General features: G+C 35.2%; 1 protein-coding gene across 4 annotated transcripts in view; it reads right to left on the bottom strand.

Moving 5' to 3' along the window:
- Window positions 1-23017, bottom strand: part of USP33 (ubiquitin specific peptidase 33) — a 63202-nt gene that overhangs the window by 16840 nt on the left and 23345 nt on the right. For 3 of the 4 annotated variants that reach the window (XM_060625826.3, XM_060625824.3, XM_060625827.3), the window contains 13 exons: window positions 20725-20827; window positions 19995-20064; window positions 16924-17037; window positions 13087-13165; window positions 11203-11620; window positions 8977-9117; window positions 6852-6967; window positions 5360-5532; window positions 5161-5255; window positions 4506-4539; window positions 1750-1795; window positions 917-1097; window positions 3-129 (listed from right to left, as the gene is read on the bottom strand). In XM_060625826.3, coding sequence (XP_060481809.3) covers window positions 3-129; window positions 917-1097; window positions 1750-1795; window positions 4506-4539; window positions 5161-5255; window positions 5360-5532; window positions 6852-6967; window positions 8977-9117; window positions 11203-11620; window positions 13087-13165; window positions 16924-17037; window positions 19995-20064; window positions 20725-20827 — 1697 coding nt within the window. The remainder of the gene's footprint in view (window positions 1-2; window positions 130-916; window positions 1098-1749; window positions 1796-4505; window positions 4540-5160; window positions 5256-5359; window positions 5533-6851; window positions 6968-8976; window positions 9118-11202; window positions 11621-13086; window positions 13166-16923; window positions 17038-19994; window positions 20065-20724; window positions 20828-23017) is intronic. The other variant, XM_060625828.3, reaches the window with a different exon arrangement.

Genomic DNA, 23017 nt, shown 5'->3' with positions numbered 1-23017 from the left:
ACCTATAGAAAAGAACATAAGCTTCTGCATTTTGTACAGTAGATTCTGAAACTTCAGTGACACTCTGATCATCAAATTCATACCAGAGATTATTTAAATTGTTTCGGCAGTAGGCAATATAGTGTCCACCTGAATTTGAGTTGAAAAAATTTAAATAATTTCAGCAATACAAGATTAACACAAGAATTAAAGTACTTTTTGAATCCTCAGTTCCTAGCAGAGACAGAGATATAGCAAGAACTATGTATCTATATTTTTTCCAGTATGTATCCTCACCATCACCACCTGAGGAAATGAAAATAAGGACAAAAATGTAATCTTAAAAAAAGTGAAAAATATAATCTTTTTATTTATTTATTTTGAGAGAAAGAGAAAGTGCAGAAGCAAGGCAAGGGGGGAGAGGGAGAGAGGGAGGGGGAGAGGGAGAGAGGGAGAGGGAGAGGGAGAGAGGGGGAGAGGGGGAGAGGGGGAGAGGGGGAGAGGGGGAGAGGGAGAGAGGGGGAGGGGGGGAGAGAGAGAGAGAGAGAGAGAGAGAGAGAGAATATGAATCTCAAGCAGGCTCTGTGCTATTAGCACAGAGCCCAGCGTGAGGCTTGATCTCACGAACTGTGATCATAACCTGAGCTGAAATCAAGAGCCAGATGAGCCACCCTGGTGCCCCCCAAAAATGATCATATTAAAGTCCTTAATATTAAGCTTTATACAAAATATTTCTAGTATTCAAAACTTCATAGCAAAATTATTCAATTACCTAAAATTTTCAGACCTGTTTATAACAACCAAATTAAAATAAAACTAAAAAATAAAAATCTATTTTTACATTTCTTTTATTTAATCAGGTCTTATTTAACAGATCAGTGCAGACCGTTACTTTTTTTCCCCCTGATCTAGACATATGTCAAACCTATATACTTACTACTTGCAGTTCCATGATGACAAATGACTGACAGAAGATCATAGGTAACAATCTGAACTGGACTATCTTTTGCAAGAAATGGCTGAAGATCCAGACCTTCCAGTGGAAATGAAACATGGGTACTGATTTTGGTGGAAAACATAAGTTCATGTCTGAATCTTTTAAGATGGATGCATAAAATCTAAGAGAAAGATAAGATTATTTAAAATTCTATTGTTTTATATACTAATAAAGGAATCTATTAAATATAGGTATTGAATTAAGTGTCAAGGTTACACATCACCCTACAATGATGATAACCTGATTCTAAACACATCAGAATATGGAAATGGTGAAACCTGGTACTTCCTAAGTTCAAACCTGCTGGCTTTTCTAATTTTATATTATACCTGCAAAATCCTATACTGTCTGATTAAACTGTGTTCAACACAGTTTTACAGATAAGGGCACTTAGTTGGTATGTAACTGAGTATTTTTTTTAAGTTTATTTTATTTTGAGAGAGAATGCAGTAAAAGCAAGCAGAAGAGGGGCAGAGGAGAGAGAGAATCCCAAGCAGGCTCTGTGCTGTCAGTGCAGAGCCCGACATGAGGCTCCATCCCATGAACCATAAAATCACAACCTGAGCTGAAATCAAGAGTCAGCTGCTTAACCGACTGAGCCACCCAGGTGCCCCATAAGTCAGTATTTTAAAAATGAATAATCCTAATAGGGTATATGAACATAACAATTGGTCAATAGAACCACTCCGTTCTTCAACCATGCTACACTGTATTATGTTAATGTTTTACGTTCCTGTAACACAAAATGAACTTAATTCTAATAAAGCCCATACCTCAGGAAATTTTTGTACTTTACAAAACTTTACTCCATTCCTTAATCTGGAAAGAGGAAAAAAAAAAAACAAATTTAAGTAAACCTGTTTCCCATATGAATCTACAAAGTATTTTTAATTTTTTTTTTAATGTTTATTTCTGAGAGAAAAAGAGACAGAGCACAAGCAGGAGAGGGGCAGAGAGAGGGAGACACAGAATCTGAAGCAGGACGCAGGGCTCACTCACAAAATGTGAGATCGGACACTTAACCGACTAAGCCACCCAGGTGCCCCAAAGTATTTGTAAATATACAGCAAAATATTTTAGAAAACATAGGGACAAAATATGCTCACTACTGAATTATATGCTACCCATTTAAAAATACATACTAATGACAACAAGGCTATCATTCAGAACAGGAGAGGAAAAAAAAGAGAAGAGAAAAATGAAGAAAAAAAAAATACTAATGAAACATTGGAGTCTCTTAATTAAAAAAAAAATATTTAAGCTATCAGTAATAATAATTCAGGGAGTTAGTTCTTTGAGGAAAAAAAAAATTTATGTTTATTTACTGAGAGAGAAAGAGAGACAGCAGGGGGAGGGACAGAGAGAGAGAGAACAAGAGAGAGAATCCCAAGCAGGCTCCAGGACTAGATCTCACAAACTGTGAGATCATGACCTGAGCCAAAATCAAGAGTCGGATGCTAAGCCAACCCAGGTACCCTGAAAATTATTATTATTTTTTTACATTTGTTTATTTTTGAGAGAAAAAGAACATGCACACACATTAGGGACAGGCAGAGAGGGGGAGACAGAGGATCCAAAGCAGACTCTGAGCTAACAGCCATGTGGGGCTCAAAACCACAAACCATGATATCATGACCTAAGCCGAAGTCAGACGCTTAACTGACTGAGCCACCCAGGCACCTCCTGAAAACTACTTTTTTAAACAAATGTGCTACTGTCTATGGCCTGGCTATGCCTTTATAACATCCAGATATCAAGTAAAAATGAGTAAAATAAAATCCCAATATATTATATTGGCCAATATATTATATATTGGTCAATATATTATAACCTTTATTACTTAAATTTTATTATTATTATTTTTTTAATTTTTTTTAACGTTTATTTTTGAGACAGAGAGAGACACAGCATGAACGGGGGAGGGTCAGAGAGAGGGAGACACAGAATCCAAAACAGGTTCCAGGCTCTGAGCCGTCAGCACAGAGCCTGATGCGGGGCTCGAACTCACGGACCGCAAGATCATGACCTGAGCCGAAGTCAGCCGCCCAACCGACTGAGCCACCCAGGCGCCCCAAATTTTATTATTATTTTTAATTGAGGTATACTCAACAGATAACACTGAATTAGTTTCAAATGTACAATATAATGATTCAATATTTGTATACTTTGCAAAATGATCACTATAGTAATTTTAGTTCACATCATGTGTCACCATATATAGTCACAAAATTTTTTTTCTTGTGATGAATGAAAACTTTCAAGATCTACTGTCTTAGAAAATTTCAAATATGAAATACAGTATTATAAACTATAGTTGCTATGGTGCACATTATATCTCCATGACTTAATTTATAACTGGAAACTTATACCTTTTGATCCTCCTCACCCGTTTTTCCCACTTTCCAATCCCACTCTGGCAATAGAATCTTTACTCTTAAATGTAGAAACAAATAACTTAAATTAAAGGGTGGTTAGTATTAATGAGTATTAATATATACTTGACAGGTATCTACTTTGGATTTGGGGCAGATGCAAGGTTCTTTTCCACCTTCACTAGTATCTTTTTCCTAGTTCATGTTGCTTTTCAAGGAAAGTTGCCCCTCCAGGCCAAATCCCTCTTCATCTATTAGCTACAGCTTCAAGGAGACAAACTAATAAATACTTCCCAATTCATAAGAGGTGTATGTTTTTCTAGAAAGTATAAAACAGCTTTTAATCCTTACTGACCAAACAACATACCATTCCTTTTTGGCATGACGAAAACCAATAGCTACAGATCAACACTTCCCTGGAGTTATTGCTAAACAGTAAGATGTTTGTTATTATGAAGGTTCTAGTTCTTATTAGGATCCCATTATTTTTCTCTTACAGAGATTCAGACAAATTTCTCAGTTCACACAAACATATCTGCCTTCAATCCTCCAATTACTTTTCTTTTCTAACTTTGCACCACATAGGCTTAAAAGCTTGAGTTTATTATAAGACTTTTAAAAGGCAGCTAGTAGTAGATGTAAAGAAACAATACCATAGTTTTCTTAACTTTCTATTCTGCCATCATACAACAGGTAACATCAAAGTTGGTATAACCTTTCTGAATTTTATACAGATTTGAAACTATGTGCCTTTATAGTCACTTTGACATCCTGAATCTAGCCTGTTCATCCAGAAGAGAATATTGCCCTATTTATGATGGCAAACTCATATAATGAAAATGTGTATTATACATCATAATATATGTTTTATACCATATTTAGAAGATGTTTTATGCAAAATTATATACTTATTTTATATCTCAAAATACATACAAACTTTCACATCTTAGATAAGCCTATTAAATTTGTTAAACTTTTACCTCAAATTTGTTTTACAGAAGAGCCAGTCTCTCTATTTTTACTAGAACAAAGCTTATTAGCCTTTATTTTTCTAAATAAGGTGCAAAATTAACTCCACATACCTAATTCAAGTGACCAAGAAAAATATCATTTATAATACAAAATATGCGATTCAAAGCACTATCAATGACACTTACTTTTTGCATTTTTCACAACTGTACATATTGTCACCTGGAAATAGAACAGATCTGGTCATTCCTCTCAAAATAAAAGTAAGTTACTGTATTTTTTTTTTGGTTCTGCAATTCTTTGACTTTGCCGTATGCTGATTTTGCAGCACAGTAACACAAAGCTCACATTTTTTAGTCTCTGCTCAAGAATCAATTCATGATGTTTACCTTGCCTAAAATACCCTCTCCTCTCTCTCTTTTCAACCTTGAAGGCCTATCTCAAAAAAATACCCTTTCCTGACTTTACTGACTGCCTGTTATATATTCCAGCAAGGTGCTGAACCCACAAAAACAGTGGAAAATCTTAAATATTATGGAGGAATTCAGAGTACTCCTGATATACAACATTTATATGGGTTGAATTCCCTTCTTTGAATCCCTCACCATATTGTCTTATACTACAGGAATTTGTATCAATCATTTCAGGATATGATTTATGTTATTTATATTTATATTGCCATGGTAGATACTGGCAACTATGATGATGATATATATGGGCAAGTACTGTTTAAGCCACCTTAAAACTTAGCTTTTATAAACACATTTTATATTTAGTCCCACTAGTATTTTAGATCACTCAAAACAATTTAGCCATAGTTGAAGACTATTTCATATTTCTTACCTTTTAGTTCATCTCTGGCAAAGAAGGCAGCAAGACAATCTTGCAAGGTTACTACTGGACCCCAAAACCAGCTAGGAACACATGAGACAACAAACCTGAAACATTATTGATAGAAGAAAAAAAAAAAGGAAGTGTTCTGCCAGTACAGCAGAAACAGCAGCTATAACATTCAAATAGTACAAGGAAAATGCATACATACCTCTTCACATATTCCATGAAAAAAGCTATCCACCCTTGTGGAGCATATGCTTCGCCACATGATCCTGCTTTGACTATAGAAGTTGGGTGACTGGATGAATGCAGCTTAGCAAGGTCTTCCTTGCCAGGAATTGGCAAGGACAGATCTTGAAAGGTCTCGAGGGTTACAGACACCTAAAATTGTTTCGTGTTTAAAATGGGATGAAAATAATCCAACACATTTATGAGAACAAATCTTAGACTGCAAAGCAATTTATAAGCAAAAAACCCCCAAAATATCAGTAACAGTAATAGCAATGGCAAAAACACTTGCTCTGTACCAGGTGCTGTTCTAAATTTAATCTTCACATAAATCTTATGAAGTTACTACTAACATTCCCATTAATCAAGGACACTGTGGCATAGAAAAGTACATCCAGCCACAGTAGCTTGAGCTCCAAACTCGTAAGAACTATTACTGCATTTGTTTTTGGAAATGACGTCTCATGATGGTTTTTAAAAAGATGTAAAACTTGGCATGTAACTTTTAAAAAGCTGAAAACAATTCAAGATAATCCCATTTAAATATTTGGTACCCAGGGGCACCTAGGTGGCTCAGTCAGCTGAGCGTCCGACTTCGGCTCAGGTCATGATGTCACATTTGTGAGTTCAAGTGCCACATCAGGCTCTGTGCTGACAGCTCAGAGCCTAGAGCCTGTTTCAGATTCTGTCCCCCTCTCTCTTCCTCCCCTGCCCATGCTCTTTCTCTCTCAAAAATAAATAAACATTAAAAAATAAAAAAAAAAAAATATTTGGTACCCAAACAGCCTACATTAAAATGATGTAGCTCTTAGATTTGACTTAAGATCCTACCACAATAGCTGAAAACTTACTTTTGAGGGTTTTTTTAATAAGTCATTTTATATTCCTTAATTCATTACTACACTGAAACAAAACCACTCTTAAGAAAAGCTCAAAGAAACTCATAGATTTAGGGAAGATTAAAGAACTCATGATTTTAACTTATGCTCTTATGCATGAATCTGACACTACCTGTATTATCTGAGCCGTAATCTTAACAAAAGAAAATATTTATAAGCCATACCACCAAATGTAGAAGATACACTCACAGCCTTGTGCCTGTGAACAGCAACAGTTTCCCAGCATATGAATTTTATCAACCTTGGGAGGATATGCATGTGTTACCATTTATTGTTGCTGAGCAACATATCACCTTTCCATGTGACCAGAGATGAACAACAGAGTTAATTCTTGCTAATGCATGCCTGTCCAATGACAGGTCAAGACCCATCCTTTCAAACTGATGTTGCTACTACTTCCAAAAAATAAATTCTACTCCTAGAATCAATTTATGCTGATGTAAACATAAGAAATACATGTATAACCATAAGTAGCAAGGAGAAAAAATTAAACTTTTCATCCCATTTGTCAGGTTTTTTTTTTAAGACCATTTGACAGAAATTCCCTGCATATTATAATTCCCTCATACTCACCCTGTCACAAGTCAGACACTGCACTGAACTAATAATTGTTCCGTCAAATATGTCTGAAATAACACTTCGGTATTTCTTATGCTGTTTTTTCCTCTTTGGAGATGATGCAGATTGAGCTAGGATTGAAAAACAAGTGAAGAACATTCTTTTAAAAGGTAGTTCCTTTACCAGTTTCTCTGGAATCCTTAACAGTAAAATTTACTATCCTAAAGTAACTTGTCAAAGTACCATTCAAGAGAATTACTTTAAAAAAAAAATCCCAAGGACGCCTGGGTGGCTCAGTCAGTTAAGCATCTGCCTCTAGATTTCGGCTTAGGTCATGATCTCACAGTTCAGGAGTTCAAGCCCCACTTCAGGTTCTGCACTAACAGTGTAGAGCCTGCTTGGGACTTTGTCTCTCCCTTTCTCTCTGCCCCTTCCCCACTCATGATCTCTCAAAATAAATATATAAACTTTTTTTAAAAATCCCAAAAGAAGCCAAGATGAAATAGAAGAGAGGTTCAGTCTCTCCAGCTTGACTTCAATCAGAATAGTTTTGCTTTTCCTTGTTTTTGCATCCAATAAGGTATTATTTGAAAAAGGGACTTTATGGGGCGTCTGGGTGGCTCAGTCGGTTAAGCATCCGACTTCAGCCCGGGTCACGATCTCGCAGTCCGTGAGTTCGAGCCCAGGGTCGGGCTCTGTGCTGATGGCTCAGAGCCTGGAGCCTGCTTCCGATTCTGTCTCCCTCTCTCTCTGCCCCTCCCCCATTCATGCTCTGTCTCTCTCTGTCTCAAAAATAAATAAACGTTAAAAAAAAAATTTAAAAAAAGAAAAAGAAAAAGGGATTTTATAACTAAGTTTTGAGAATTTTATATATATATATATATATATATATATATATATATATATGTATACACATTCTGAACAGATCCTTTGTGAGCTTCCTGATTTACAAGCATTTTCTCCCAATCTTATCTTTTCAATCTCTTAATAGTGTCTTTTGCCAAGAAAATTTTTAATTGTTTCTGTTATGGATTTTTTTAAAACTTTGTCTTCTTTGTGCTTTTTTTTTTTTAATGTTTACTTATTTTTGAGAGAGAGAGAGAGAGCATGCACAAGTGGGGAAGGGCAGAGAGAGGGAGATCCAGAATCCGAAGCAGGCTCCAGGTTCTGAGCTGTCAACCGAGAGCCCATATGGGGCTCAAACCCATGAACAATGAGATCATGACCTGAGCCAAAGTCAGACATTTAACTGACTGAGCCACCCAGGCGTCCCTTCTTTTATGGATATTGCTTTTGATGTCTTAAAAAAACTATTGTCCAACAAAAGGTCATGAAGACTTTCTCCTTCCTATGTTTTTTCCTAAGAGTTTTAGAGTTTTACATTTTGTAATACTGGAATTCTCATACATAGCCTAGTGGGAATGCAAAATAATACAGCTAAACTGGAAAACAATTTCATACAACATTAAGTATGAAACTAACATAAAACCCAATAACCTCATTTCTGGGTGTTTACTCTAGACAAATGAAAACTTATATTCACACAGAAACCTGTACACGAATGTTTATTGCAGCATTATCCACAACTGCCAAAAACTGCAAATAATTCAAATGTTCTTCAAAGTGAAAATGAATGAACAGCAGTATAATCACACAATGAAATAACTACTCAGTAATAAAAATAACTATTTAGACATGCAATGTGACTGTATCTCAAATGCATTACAATAAGTGAAATAAGCCTGTTTCAAAAAACTATGTACTATATGATTCTATTTATATGACATTCTGGGAAAGGCAAAACAATAGCAATAGAGAACAGATCAAAGGCCTAGGGTTTAGGGAGGGGTAGGGGGATGATCTAATTACAAAGGGTAGTTATGAGGGGATTCCTTGGGGGTGTTGGAACTGTTCTATATTCTGTTTGTGTGGTGGTAACAAAAATCTATGCGTGTGTTAAAATCCAGAACTCTACACCAAAAGAGTGAATTCTACTGTATGTAAATTTGTGCCACACACACACAAAAATTTCAAATCATGGTTATATAAAATTATGCTGTCAATTTTAAAGTACTAAATATTTCATAATTAACACTTTAAATTATCAAAACAAAGGAACCTGAATAACTGAAACTTCTACCTTTTTTGTGTGTGGGTGCCAATCCTGGCCACAAATTGCCTGATTTAGGAGGGCTTGCTGATAAACGTGGATTAACACCTTCATTTGATGGGAGGATCTGTGATGTAGACAGGTCATTCAAATGGACATCAGTAATATATTCTGTAATATTTAAAATTTGTATTATTACCTTAAATAGTAAAATTATCCCACTTATCAAATAATATTAATTAATTTAAAGGTTTCTTCATTTGAGATTTTAAACACAATTCCCATTAATAAATGTCAAGTGAAATATTTGATAGACAAAGTTCTTGCTAAGCAAAATAACAGTGATTTTCCACCTAGGAATCCAAATAATGTTTGTAACACATTACTGCGCTAGCAATTTAGGAAGTGAGCAGTGGTAACATAAAGCCAAAGGGAATTGTATTTGTTCTAATTTAGTATTTTTTAGTATTTATGATAGTTTTTAAAAAGCTTTGAAACTGTAGGAGAAAAAGATTATCTTCTCAAACTAACATAATAATCAAAATCTAAGAAGAAACTTAGGCAGAATCATAAATTATTTTATTCTTACTGTGATAAAAGGAAATACATCCCTTTATCAGAAAAGAACCTTTTTTAGAATGAATTATGAATCAAGAAAATAAAAACTTCATGACCACTATCTTGACAGTTGTGCTGTTGGAGTCCTAGTATATATATACAATACAGATTTCAGGGCAAGGGATTGTGCTCAATAAGTATCTGAAGAAAAAAGAACTGTTCATAAGGACCCTGAAACTGAATGACTTCAGAGATTTTTCCAGATAACGCAAAGTAAGTCACCTTTATTATTTTCACATAAGCATTTCTCACGATTCCAACCATGACTAAATGAAGACTGCATAATATTAGAGGGAGAAAGAGTAGGAGACTCACTCACCCTCTCTGAAGGGAATAAAGTTAGTATTATCAAGGTCAGGGAATAAAGTTAGTATTATCAAGGTCAGGGATTGGCAAATGTTTCCTGTAAAAAACTTGATAATAAGTCTTTCAGGTTTTGCATCCTATATACAGTCTTTGTCACATTTTTTAATCAGGTCTTTGTAAAATGTAAAAGCTCAGATCCCTGATCTAGCTCATCAATTAGTCACCATGTATAAGAAAAAGCCTGCTACGGAGCAATAAAGAACCACTAAGTCCCTTAATCAGGCTTTTGACAAGGGTGGGCTGAACAGCAGTCTACGGAAGCCTAGGCTGTCTTTCAATATTTACTGACCAAACAACTTCCAAAAGCATCTAAACTTCTAAAATAAGGCCACTGTAACTAAGGAGCCTAAAATGCTTTCCTGACTTCCCTGACTAGAACACCAATATGCACCACACACAGGTGAACCACTACTATTCCTGTGTTCAAGGAAATATCCTTTTCCTCAAGAAGAAATTTTGGGCTCATTCAATACCTAAATAAATTGTTTACTAGTTTTATTCTTTTCAAATTACAAAAGATAAACTTTTTTATGTTACTTGTCTGCCACTTATTTTAAGATCAAAGAACTTACACTTCTGATGGTTTTTAACGTGCTTTGGAAAATTAAGTATCACACTAGGCCAAGATAAATTAACTTTTGAAGAAATAAAGGTAAAATGCAAAGCAATCTAACCTAATTATCTTTCATCTGGCCACTTGCTCTTTTCAAAAAAAAAACAAAAAAACAAAAAAACACTAGTATTCTGGTAATAATCTATCATAACAGGATTCATTATAGTTAAACTGCTATATCAAAATATATGCCAAATATTTCATAGCTGATAGTATTCCAATGACAGTAGTCTAAATCTAAAAGTGTGTAAGATTACAGAATTGTAATTTGAGTTATTTTGCTTTTTCCCCAGGATCTTAACAGAATCCACATAAAATGACATTAACTTAATATTCTACATGCAAATATTGCTAAACTCTACTACTTAGCCCAAAAGTAACAACTATTTTATTCCTGCTTTCTTCAAACTTGATCATATCCTGCACATAAAATATTAAGCTAATCAGTCTATTTCATTTCTTATGCTAAATACAGACTGGGAACATTAACATGTAAACTAGAAATATGTCTGATTTCACTCACAGGCCATGCTAATTTTCTCTCCAAAAATCAGAAAACAGTGAAATTACAAACATAATACAAATAAATACAAATATGCTATCTTGTACACATTGTCTACAAATGAAACACTATCATTTTCCAATTATTAAATTGTCACCTGAAGCTCTGCTGTGGATTTGCACTTTGACAGTTTCCTGGTTGTTCAAGTCAACTGCTTCAGACACAGAGTCTCTGTCTTTATCTAACTCTCCTTCAGAATTTACTTTATTAATCTTATTGCACATCTTCTCTTTTTGCCAATCTTTTGACATTTCTGAATTGTTCTCATCATCCTGAATTAACATTGTTGTTTCATTATTATCTTCAGAAAAGCCTTTAGAGCCATTTTCATTTTCTGCTTTATCACTGCTGCTACAAGATTCACAGGACTGAAAATCTACATCTGACTGGCTCTTGTCCTCTTCCATGGTCTCCTCAGTCGTTATAGTTTGAGGATCCTCCTCAACCTCCATGACCTGTTCTTTTAATTCTTCATGAAGCAAATCCATTAAACACCGAAGGAATTCTTGAGCATCCTAATATATAAACAACACATATTACCACTTCATTAAAAATATGTGTATGTAGAAACTTAAGAAAAAATATACAAAATGTGCTTATCAACTGATTTATAAAGGTGTAGTGTTATACTGAGGAAACACCAGTTAGTAGAACATAAGGCCCTGAAGAAGTAATAGGAAGCACTGAGTTCTAAATAATTATATAAATAAAACAAAAGTAATTTAAAAACTGAAGATGATCTGGAGGTCAGCTTTTAGTACTGCTGCTATTTTTTAAAAATGAAGAGGCATTTATAAAAACACAACTGGATTTGTCTCATATGACAATTAGAATTCAGAGATGTCCTAAAATTCAAATATTTTATCAGTTTGGCTTAAAATTAAAGCTTTCCAATCTTGTACTACATCTCAAAGAAAAATCCTTAATCAACCTGGAATGCTTTTTGAAAATTTGTGGGTACAGAGATGTGCAAAATGGGTGAAGGAAAGTGAGAAGCACAGGCTTCCAGTTACATAATGAGTAAGTCACAGGGATGAAAGGTACAGCAAGGGAATATTACTAGTGGTATCCTAATAGTGTCATATGGTGATAAATAATAGCTACATAGTAGCTATACTTGTGGCAAGCATAGCATGATGTATAAAATTGTGGAATCCCTATGCTGTACATCTGAAACAAATGTAACATTATGTGTCAACTATACTTCAATTTAAAAAAAGAAAAGAAAGAAAGAAAATACAAATTTATAAATTTATAGACCAACTCACATCTAAGAAATCAGTCTCTGGTGTCTGCGCACCAGAAAAAATTAACAGGGAACAGGTATTATTTTGAAAAAGAAAAATATGCAAGGGTTAGGTGTTAATATCAAAGGAATATATAAAGTTACAATAATTGAAACTGCCATTGGTACCACTTCAACAAAACATAGATCAATGCAATGAATCAGAAAGCCCAGAAACAAACCCTATAAAATATTAATGTAAGCATAAAAACTAAAAAAGAAGAAATTTCTAAAATCAGAAAAGAAAATTCTTTCAAATCTGTAGTCTGGTACAATTAGTTAGCTATTTGTGAAAAAAAAATGAAATTTGCACTGTAACACAAAATAAATGACAGATGCAGAGAAGAATTAAATATTTTAAAAATTAAAGCATAAAATATAGGTGAAAATTTATCTCTATATGTGTAACTTTTTGAAGCTAAAAGCATTAGAATAGAGACGTATTTATGCACTCCAAAATTTAACAATTTCTAGAAAAACATAAAATTATGAGAAAGGTGGAAAAATATAAGCAAAAAAATGACAATAGGCTATTATTGTCAGTAAATAAACACACAAGAAAGGATGACCCAAGACAACGGACAAATAAATTATAAAGGAAGAAATACAAAAGGCTCCATAAAAGCATAATGCATAATGGCATTTTTCAAACTTATTAAACATTAAGATTGTGAATGAAAAAGAATGAAGACTTACCTGCTGAGAATACCCCCGAAATGTTGGATTTACTGTCTTAATTCCTTGAAACAGAGTAGTAGGAACAACGGATCCTGGCCTGAGGAAGATAACATTTTTAATGAGAAATCTGTGATGAATGAAATCTAAAATTTTTACTTTTTATTTTAGTAAGTAACAATCAAGAATTCAAGCTGTAGGGGCACTTGAGTGGTTCAATCAGTTGAGCGTCCGACTTCGGCTCAGGTCATGATCTCGCAGTTTGTGGGTTTGAGCCCGCGTCAGGCTCTGTGCTGACAGCTCAGAGCCTGGAGCCTGCTTCGGATTCTGTGTTTCCCTCTCTCTCTGCCCCTCTCTTCCTTGTGCTCTGTCTCTCTCTCTCTCAAAATAAATATTTTTTAAAAAGTTAAAAAAAAATAATTCAAGTTGTTAATGTGTTTCACAAAGTCATTAAAAATTGCCCAGTGTTATGTTTCATAGGCTCACCAGAATAGCTTTATATTAAGATATACTTAAGACAATTAAGATATATTTTATAGCTCTCGACCCTAATGAAATGATCATGCTCTATTTTTCAAAAACAATTACAATTACTTAAAACAAAATTCTAATTATTTTAAATTCCTGGGATAATTAAGATAAATATACCTAGTACATTATCTAAATTTTTGAATTCTGGTTTTTTTACTTGAGTGTAATTGACATAAATAAGATTTTAATTTCTTTTTAAGTAGACTTCACGCCCAATGCAGAGCAAAATGCAGAGCTTGAACTCACCACCCTGAGATCAAGACGTGAGCTGAGATCAAGAGTCAGACACTTAGGGGTGCCTGGGTGGCTCAGTTGGTTGAGCGTCCAACTTCAGCTCAGGTCATGATCTCACAGCTCGTGAGTTTGAGCCCTGCGTCGGGCTCTGTGCTGACAGCTCAGAGCCTGGAGCCTGCTTCGGATTCTGTGTCTTCGTCTCTCTCTGCCCCTAACGCACTCACATTCTGTCTCTGTCTCTCTCAAAGATAAATAAACATTAAAAAAAATTTTTTTTTAAAAAGTCAGACACTTAACCAACTGAGCCACCCAGGTGCCCCAGATATTTAACCACTTTTAGAATTCTGTACTGACACTTCTGAAGTCTGATAAACTTTCAGGAATTTTAAGTTTAAAATACATATTCAGGGCAAAGAAGCTTAAAAAACAGCAGTTAAGGGTTAATTCTAGCTATAGAGTCTGTAGCAGCACTGGATAACACTCAATAGGGATAAATGACAATGGAGGATTCTGGCTCTTTAATGTTCATAGCCCCAAGGAACTCATTAAAATCATACTCTTTTTTTTACATGAAAATAAACTCAAAATGGATTAAAGACCTAAATGTTAGACCTGAAACAATGAAATGCCTGAAAGAAAATACAGGCAATAATCTCTTAGACATCACCCTTAGCAACATATTTAGGGATATTTCTCCTCAGGCAAAGGAAACCAAAGAAAAATAAACTATTGGGACTAAAGTAAAAAGCTTACACACAGCAAAGGAAATCATCAACAACAACAAAAAAAGCAGCCTCATAAATGGGGGAAGATATTTGCAAATGATCTATCAGATAAGTGTTAATATCCAAAATATATAAAGACATTATACAATTCAACACCAAAAAAAAAAAAAAAAAAATCTAAAAGATGGGCAGAGGACTAATCAGAATGGCTAGTATCAAAAAGACAAGAAATAACAAGTGTCGGCAAAGATGTGGAGAAGAGGGAACCCAAGTGCACTATTGGTGGGAGAGTAAATTGGTACAGCCACTCTGGAAAACAGCATAAAGACTCCTCAAAAAATTAAAAACAGAAATAACATATGACTCAGCAGTCCCACTACTGGGTATTTACCCAAAGAAAATAAAAACACTAATCCAAAAATATATAGGCACCCCTATGTTTACTGCAGCATTATTTACCATAGCCAAGATATGGAAGCAACCTAAGTGTCCATCCACAGATGAATGGATCAAGATGGTATATATACAATGGAATATTTGCTCAGCCATAAAAAAGAGTAAGATCTTGCCATCTGTGACAACATGAACGGTCCTCAAGTTTATTATGCTAAGTGAAATAAGTCAGAGAAAGACAAATACCGAATGATTTCACTTATATGTAGAATCTAAGAAACAAATGGACAAAACAAGCAAAAAAAAAAAAAAAAAAAAAAAAAAAAAAAAAAGGCTCTTAAACACAGAGAACAAACTTGTGGTTTCCAGAGGTTAGGTGTGTGAAGAGGATGAGCGAAATAGATAAAGGAGATTAAGAGGTTCAAACTTCAAGTTATAAAATACGTAAGTCACAAAGTGAAAAGTCAAGCATAGAGAATATAGTCAATAATATTCTAATAACATTGTATGGTGACAATGGTGACTACACTTATCATAGTGAGCATTAAGTAATGTATAGAATTGCCCAGTCAATATGTCACATACTTGAAGGGCACCTGGGTGGCTAGGTTGGCTGAGTGTCTGACTCTTGGTTTCGGCTCAGGTCATGATCTCACTGTTTGGGGGTTCAAGCCCCATGTTGGGCTCCACGCTCATAGTGCAGAGCCTACTTGGGATATTCTCTATCTCTCCCTGTCTGCCCCTGGCCACCCCGCGCCCCCCCCCCCCCCCGCCCACACGCATGCCCTCTCTCACTCTCAAAATGAATAAATGAAAGTTTAAATTTTTTTTAATGTTTATTTTTTTGAGAGAGAGAGCATGAGCGGAAGAGGGGCAGAGAGACAGGGAGACACAGATTCCAAAGCAGGCTCCAGTCTCTGAGCTGTCAGCTCAGAACCTGACATGGGGCTCGAACTCACGAACTGTGAGATGTGAGACCATGACCTGAGCCAAAGTTGGACACTTAACAGACTGAATCACCCAGGTACCTGTAAATAAATGAACGTTTAAAAAAAATGTTATATACTTGAAACTAAGATAACAATGTGTATCAATTACACTTCAATTTAAAAAAAAAAAAAAAGAAAAGCCATTTTCTTTTCCCAGCATGTTAAATCAAAATAGTAACAAATTTTTGTTTGACTTAAGAGATGCTTAGTAGGGGGTAAAATATCTCAAAGAAAACTGAGGCACTTAGGAATAGGGGAATGTTAAAACTTTAAATACTGAAATTTTTACATTACAAATCAAGATCTCAAAAGTCTTGTGAGGTTTTGAAAAAAAAAGCTTTATGATTGTTTTCTTTACAGATAAGGTTGAGCAGTTAGGACTAATGGTAAACACAATTTTCTGAATAATTCTAAAACAAAATTAGTAAAATATTACATTGAACAATTATTCTTCTAATGCTACACTTTACAGGAAATAAACATAAGCAAGAAAAATGAACATTCACCTAAGTATTTATGGTCTGATTTTAGCGTTGTGAGAATGTCTACTCCTGCATTAAAATTCAAGTGTCAGTAATAGCAGCTTTAGCATTTCGACTTATCTGCAGTCCAGATACTTCATTTGGATGTTCAGTTTGAAACAGAACATACTGTAAAATGAACTTGTCTCAAATTTACCTTTTTTCAGCTCTATATATGTGCACCTATATCCTTTTAATATTTGATATTCATTTAAAAACATAATAAAGAGGAGCACCTGGGTGGCTCAGTCGGTTAAGCGTCTGGCTCTTGATTTCAGCTCAGGTCATGGTCTCACGGTTAAGTGGATTCAAGCCCCACGTCAGGCTCCAACCTGACAGCACGGAGTCTGCTTGGGATTCTCTCTCTCTCTTGCTCTGCCCCTCCCCATGTGCTTTCTCTCCCTCAAAACACATAAACTTAAAAAAATAATAATAATAAAGAGAATAAATACATTAAGTACATACCTGCTTTTATGCCACAGTTCGGTCATCAGTTTGAGATAACTTTTACAAATGGCTGGTTTCTTATCTGTTCGAGCTAGTCCTCCACAATCAAGAAAAAACTGTGTCAAAGGTGGGCTAATTCAAAAAAAAGAAAAATGTAAAAGTGGAATCAAAGCTTAATAATGACTGACTTCCAGTCATTCAATAAATTGGTAGCACATACAGCCCCATATCTATCATTTCTTTGCTCCCTTTTACAACTTCACATTCACTTCTTCATATTCGTGTTCAACCCATTCAAATCAAATTTGACCCCACTGTATCAGACTCCTCAATGCTGCCAGATGCAGTCAACATCTTTCACTCCCTCTTAGTAGCATTTATTACAAGTGACCTACCCCTCATTCTTGAGCAACCATTCTCTTGAACAATGATGAATTTTTCCATTTTTCTTTATCTCTGGCAACTCTTTCCCTTCTTTACTGTTCTTTTGACTCTTACCAGATATATAAATATCAAAGTCCCTCAGGACTGGATCCTAGGACTTTACCTCTCTTCCCTATATACTCTTTTCCTGGGGTGTCCTTAAATTTTCATGTTCATGCCAATGACAGTCAAACTTATGAAAGTCAAATATCTCATCTAAATTCCAGATTTATATCAAATATCCAAACTGATGGCTATGCTGAGCATCTTAAATTTAACATGATCAAAATTTAACCTTCAAGTGAATCTATTCTTCCTCCAGGCTTCTACATCTCAGTAAGTGGTACTACTATCCATCTGGTGGCTCAGTTAGCAATTTGAAAGGCAATACCGCTGGGGTGCCTGAGTGGCTCAGTCAGTTAAGCATCCAACTGTGGATTTCAGTTCAGGTCATGTTCTCACAGTTCATGAGATCAAGCTCCATGTTGGGCTCTGTGCATGACAGGCTCTGTTTGGGATTCTCTCTCTCTGCCCCTCCCCCACTCACACACGTACTATCTCAGTCTCAAAATAAACATTAAAAAAAAAAAAAAGGCAATATTATCATCTAAGAGCATGATTAGCTGGAGGGAACCTCAGTGAATCTATTCAGTTACAGGAAAAAGACTGGGCAAAGGACCAAACCCTGCCCTGCAATAAAGTGGCTATCCTATTCTGTGTCTCCCTGTCTCTCTGCCCCTCCCCCTACTCATGCTCTGTCTCTGTCTCATAAATAAACATTAAAAAAAAAACCAAAAACTGGCTATCCTAAAAAGATATTCCATGCAAGTGAAAATGAAAAGAAAATATAGGTAACTATATTTACATTACACAAAGCAGACTTTATTTTTTTTAACTTTTTTTTTTTTAATTTATTTTTGAGACAGAGAAAGAGCATGAACGGGGGAGGGGCAGAGAGAGAGGGAGACACAGAATCAGAAGCAGGCTCCAGGCTCCGAGCCATCAGCCCAGAGTCCGACGCGGGGCTCGAACTCACAGACCGCGAGATCGTGACCTGAGCTGAAGTCGGACGCTTAACCGACTGAGCCACCCAGGCGCCCCCACAAAGCAGACTTTAACTCAAAGCTCTAAAAGATATAAAGAAGGCCATTATATAATGATAAAGGAATTGAGTCATCAAAAGGATACCATCTATAAATATGCACCCAACATAGGGGAGCTAAATAAACAAAGCAAGTATTAATAGATATGAAGGGAGAAATAAACAGCAATACAGTAACAGTAGGGGACTTCAATACTCATCTCGAACAATGGATAGATCTTCCAGCCAGAAAATCAATAAACACTGGACTTAAACTACATGTCGGACCAGATGGACTCAACAGATGTCTACAGAGCATTCCATGCTGCCCCTACCTATTCTGTAAAAGTATGATTAAGAAACAAAAAATCTAGGGGAACCTGAGTGGCTCAGTTGGATGTCTAACTTTGGCTCAGGTCATGATCTCGTGGTTCGTGGATTCAAGCCCTGCATTGGGCTCTATGCTAACAGCTCAGAGCCTGGAGCCTGCTTGGGGTTCTGTGTGTCCCTCTCTCCCTGCCCCTCCCCCATTTGCGTGCTGTCTCTCTCAAAAATAAACATTAAAAAAACCTGAATACTTTTTATTAAAGACTTTTCACCTACAGAAAAGTACAAAATATTTTCATAGCATCTCTGTAAGTGATTTGAGGAAGGGGCACCTGGGTGGATCTGTCGGTTGAGCATCTGACTTCAGCTCAGGTCATGATCTCCTGGCTCGTGGGTTCGAGCCCCATGTCAGGCCCTGTACTGACACCTCAGAGCCTGGAGCCTGTTTTCCATTATATGTCTCCCTCTCTCTCTACCCCTCCCCCACTCATGCTGTTTCTCTCTCTCTCTGTCTCAAAAACAAACATTAAAAAAAAAGTGATCTGAGGAATTAGTTCAAGCTTCTCATTTTCTAGATGTTAAAACAAATAACTTGCTCAAAGGCACACAACTAACTAGGGTTTACACCAGAACCAGCAGTCTCAGGAAATACAGGCATGAATAATCCCACTGGGACAATGGATTAGTACCAACCCAGTTTCTTGCCTACTCTACCTTCAGGATTACTTAACAAGAAAGAAAAAAGAAACTTTTCAGGACATTTACATAGTTAATCCACAGAATCTTTTAAATGGGGTCATTTCAGAAAGTGAGAGGGAAGGAGAGGAATTCATTGAGGGAAGAAGGACAGCCAAGGATTTATGGGATCCTATTGGCTAGGGAAATTGAATAGAATTGTTAACTCTTTCTCATATTACTATTAGTATACTTCTTTCTTTCCTCCTCTGACTCATCTTTCTTTCTTTTTTTTCTTTTCTTTTCTTTTCTTTTTTTTTTTTAGCAAATTAAGAGCAGCATGATTTTCTCCCATCCACATACTAACCAGACCCGACCTGCTTAGCTTCCATGCTCAGGTGAGATCAGGCACGTTCAGAGTGGTATGGCCATAGGTTACCAGCAGCATGGTTTTCTGCTCAAAGAGTGACTTTATTTTTTTTTTTTTCATTTAGAAACAGTTTTATTGAAGTATAACTGCCATATAAGAACTGTGATAAAGAGTGACTTTAAAAAGCTATACAAAATTAATTTCTATACTTACCAATTAGAAAGAGCCTGCAAAGCTGCATTCATATAACAAGTATTTCCAATATTTTTCAAACCTGTAAGACCTATTAAGAACAATCATAAATTATGTCATCACTCAATAATGCAGTGACTTAATTTTCTAAGTGTTTACTGAATATGTAACTATGTATGATACTTATTACAGTTCTCAAACTATGTTAAGAACACACAAAATAGGGGCACCTAGCTGGCTCAATCTGTGGAGCATGCAACCCTTGATCATGGGGTTGTGAGTTCAAGCACCACATTGGGTACAGAGATAACTCAAAATATTTAAAAACTAAGGGAAAAAAACCACAAAATACATTATGGAAATACAAAATATCAACTTGAACAACTCAGAGGTCAGGATTCTACTAAAGTGTTAATTTTCAGATAATTATTTAAATAAACATTTAAAAAGTTAAAATTCCCTTGCATCAATTATAAAACACAAAATTTGTACTAAATTGTATTGGATAGTTTATACTAAGGGCTTTGGTAAAGTGATGCCAGAGAAACCAAGCATCACTCAAAAGTTGTCAGTCTGCTTTCCCTGCAAATACAATTGTACTAGGCCAAATTTTAGATTTTATTTATTTATTTATTTAGGCCATCAACATCTACAGAGTCTCTTTCACTTCTCGAGTTTGAAATTTTCACATTACAATTTCCTAAAGAAATGTGTAGTACCATAGAAAAGAGTGTTATATAGGAGATTTTACCTCTTGCCTTAAGTTCATCTTCTTCTTCCACTTCTATGTCCAAATCATCAAATACAGCAACCAGAGGAGTTTTTAATGTTGTACTACTTGGTATTTTAAAATCCTTGATAACAGAAAAGACAGCAAATTTACATTTACATCTTGAAAGTAATGAGGATCTACACTAGGAAAGAGCATGTCACTCTATCTTTATTAAAAATGCCCTTGAATAACAAAGCCACTTACGACTTTTCTGAATTGAAAAGTTAACAACTGGGGCGCCTGGGTGGCTCAGTCAGTTAAGCATCTGACTTTGGCTCAGGTCATGATCTCACAGTTTATGAATTCAAGCCCCGCATCGGGCTCTGTGCTGACAGCTTGGAGCCTGGAGCCTGCTTAGATTCTGTGTCTCCCTCTCTCTCTGACCCTCCCCCCATTCATGTTCTGTCTCTGTCTCAAAAATAAATAAAAATTTTAAAAAAAATTTTTTTAAAAAGAAAAGTTAACAGTTATCAGTTCAGTGAATTCCAATCCAATTCAGTGTTATCAAGCTAAAAAAAATCTAGGCACACATTCCTACACCATCTTTTCAGATTTTTCTAACTTTTTACAGGAAGAAAATACTAAAGTTTTTCTATCATAACACACCAACTTATCTGTAGACTTCTACAATCTCTCCTGATACTTGTTACCATACTTATTTTGCGTTATTTTATACATATGGAATAGTTCAGTTATTTTAAATAGTAATAAAATATTCCAGAATTAATTTCCAAATATTGTCTTAACTCAAATGTTGCAATGGTGACCTGTTCGTCAAATGCTAGCTCACACTTAAAAAAAAAAAGACACAGAAGAAAAACTTTGATCTAATATTTTAAAAATCAGGAGAGCTCATAGAAATATCAGATTCTGCAAGTTCTCTTTTAATAGAAGACTGAACTACACTGAACCCATTTAGCAACTATCACTTAAAGGAGGAAACTGAACAGCAGCATGCACTTAGCATATGCTCTGACTCTCCAACTTATTCAGGCCTTATTTCACCTCTACAATGCATGCATATGCACTTTTCTACCTACCCACTTTATACATTTATTTTACTTTCCTGGTATCTGTAGATACTGAACATTTGAGCTGGCCCCATATTCTCACTTAATTGTATTTAAGTATAGAGGTTTTTAAAAAATCATTTAAGGGGCGCCTGGGTGGCTCAGTCGGTTAAGCGTCCGACTTCGGCTCAGGTCATGATCTCATGGTCCATGAGTTCAAGCCCCACGTCGGGCTCTGTGCTGACAGCTCAGAGCCTGGAGCCTGTTTCAGATTCTGTGTCTCCCTCTCTCTCTGCCCCTCCCATGTTCATGCTCTGTCTCTCTCTGTCTCAAAAATAAATAAACGTTAAAAAAAAAAAAATTTTTTAAAAATCATTTAAAATTTTACCTCCTAGAAAAAATTTTTATTTAAGAAATCTTACTAATGACATTTGGTTTCCAATATTATTATTTTATAATTAATGTTCCAATAGCATTGAAATTTTATATTAAAAAATTGTACAAATAACTTTTTTCTTCTGAGTAATTTTATTCAACAATGGGATCAGGAAGTTGCATGAAATTAAATTCATGCCTTTTATGTGTTATAAATATAACTCACAGAGAATTATTTACGAGCCATCAGAAAAATATCAGTATATTTATTCAATCAGATTCAACATTCATTAAGACATTCAACATTCATTCAACATTCTGCAAAATCTGGCAGAAATGGCAACAGACAACTGTTTTCTTTAGTCAGTGATGGTTACTTTGTCAATGTGTTTTTATTTGTATTTCCTTTTTGTGAACTATCTGCACTTATTCTTTCAACCACCTGAGTATTACCCTTATAAACTGTTACCAATTCCTTATGTGATTAAACTTTTAGTTACCACATTTTTGTTAATAATGCAAGTGTGTTCCAGAAAACTTACTTTCAAACTATCAAGGCATTAAAAACAAGACAAAAAACACATTTCTGAATGATAATATCAGTGGCAGAAATAGTAATGGTAGTTTGGTGATTTATCCACTACAGCCATTCAACTTTGAAATACAAAAAAATATAGCTTGTCTAAAATCTACTCATTTTAGTTACATAATGTGTAAGACAAGCAAATTTATTTACACAAATGTGTACTATCAGAATGTGACACAAAGATATAATAGAAAAATGTTAAAAGTTGGTATCAAGGAAGACAAGTATAGAAATACAATGTGATTTTTTTGATACATGAGGGGAAAAAAACCTCACTAATGTGTTAATTAAACCATACAGA

This window comes from Panthera onca, chromosome C1 (assembly GCF_046562875.1).
Source record: "Panthera onca isolate mPanOnc1 chromosome C1, mPanOnc1 haplotype 2, whole genome shotgun sequence".
Taxonomy (NCBI): Eukaryota; Metazoa; Chordata; class Mammalia; order Carnivora; family Felidae; genus Panthera; species Panthera onca.
The sequence above is the reverse complement of the archived record's forward strand: the minus strand, read 5'-3'. Positions and strand labels throughout refer to the sequence as shown.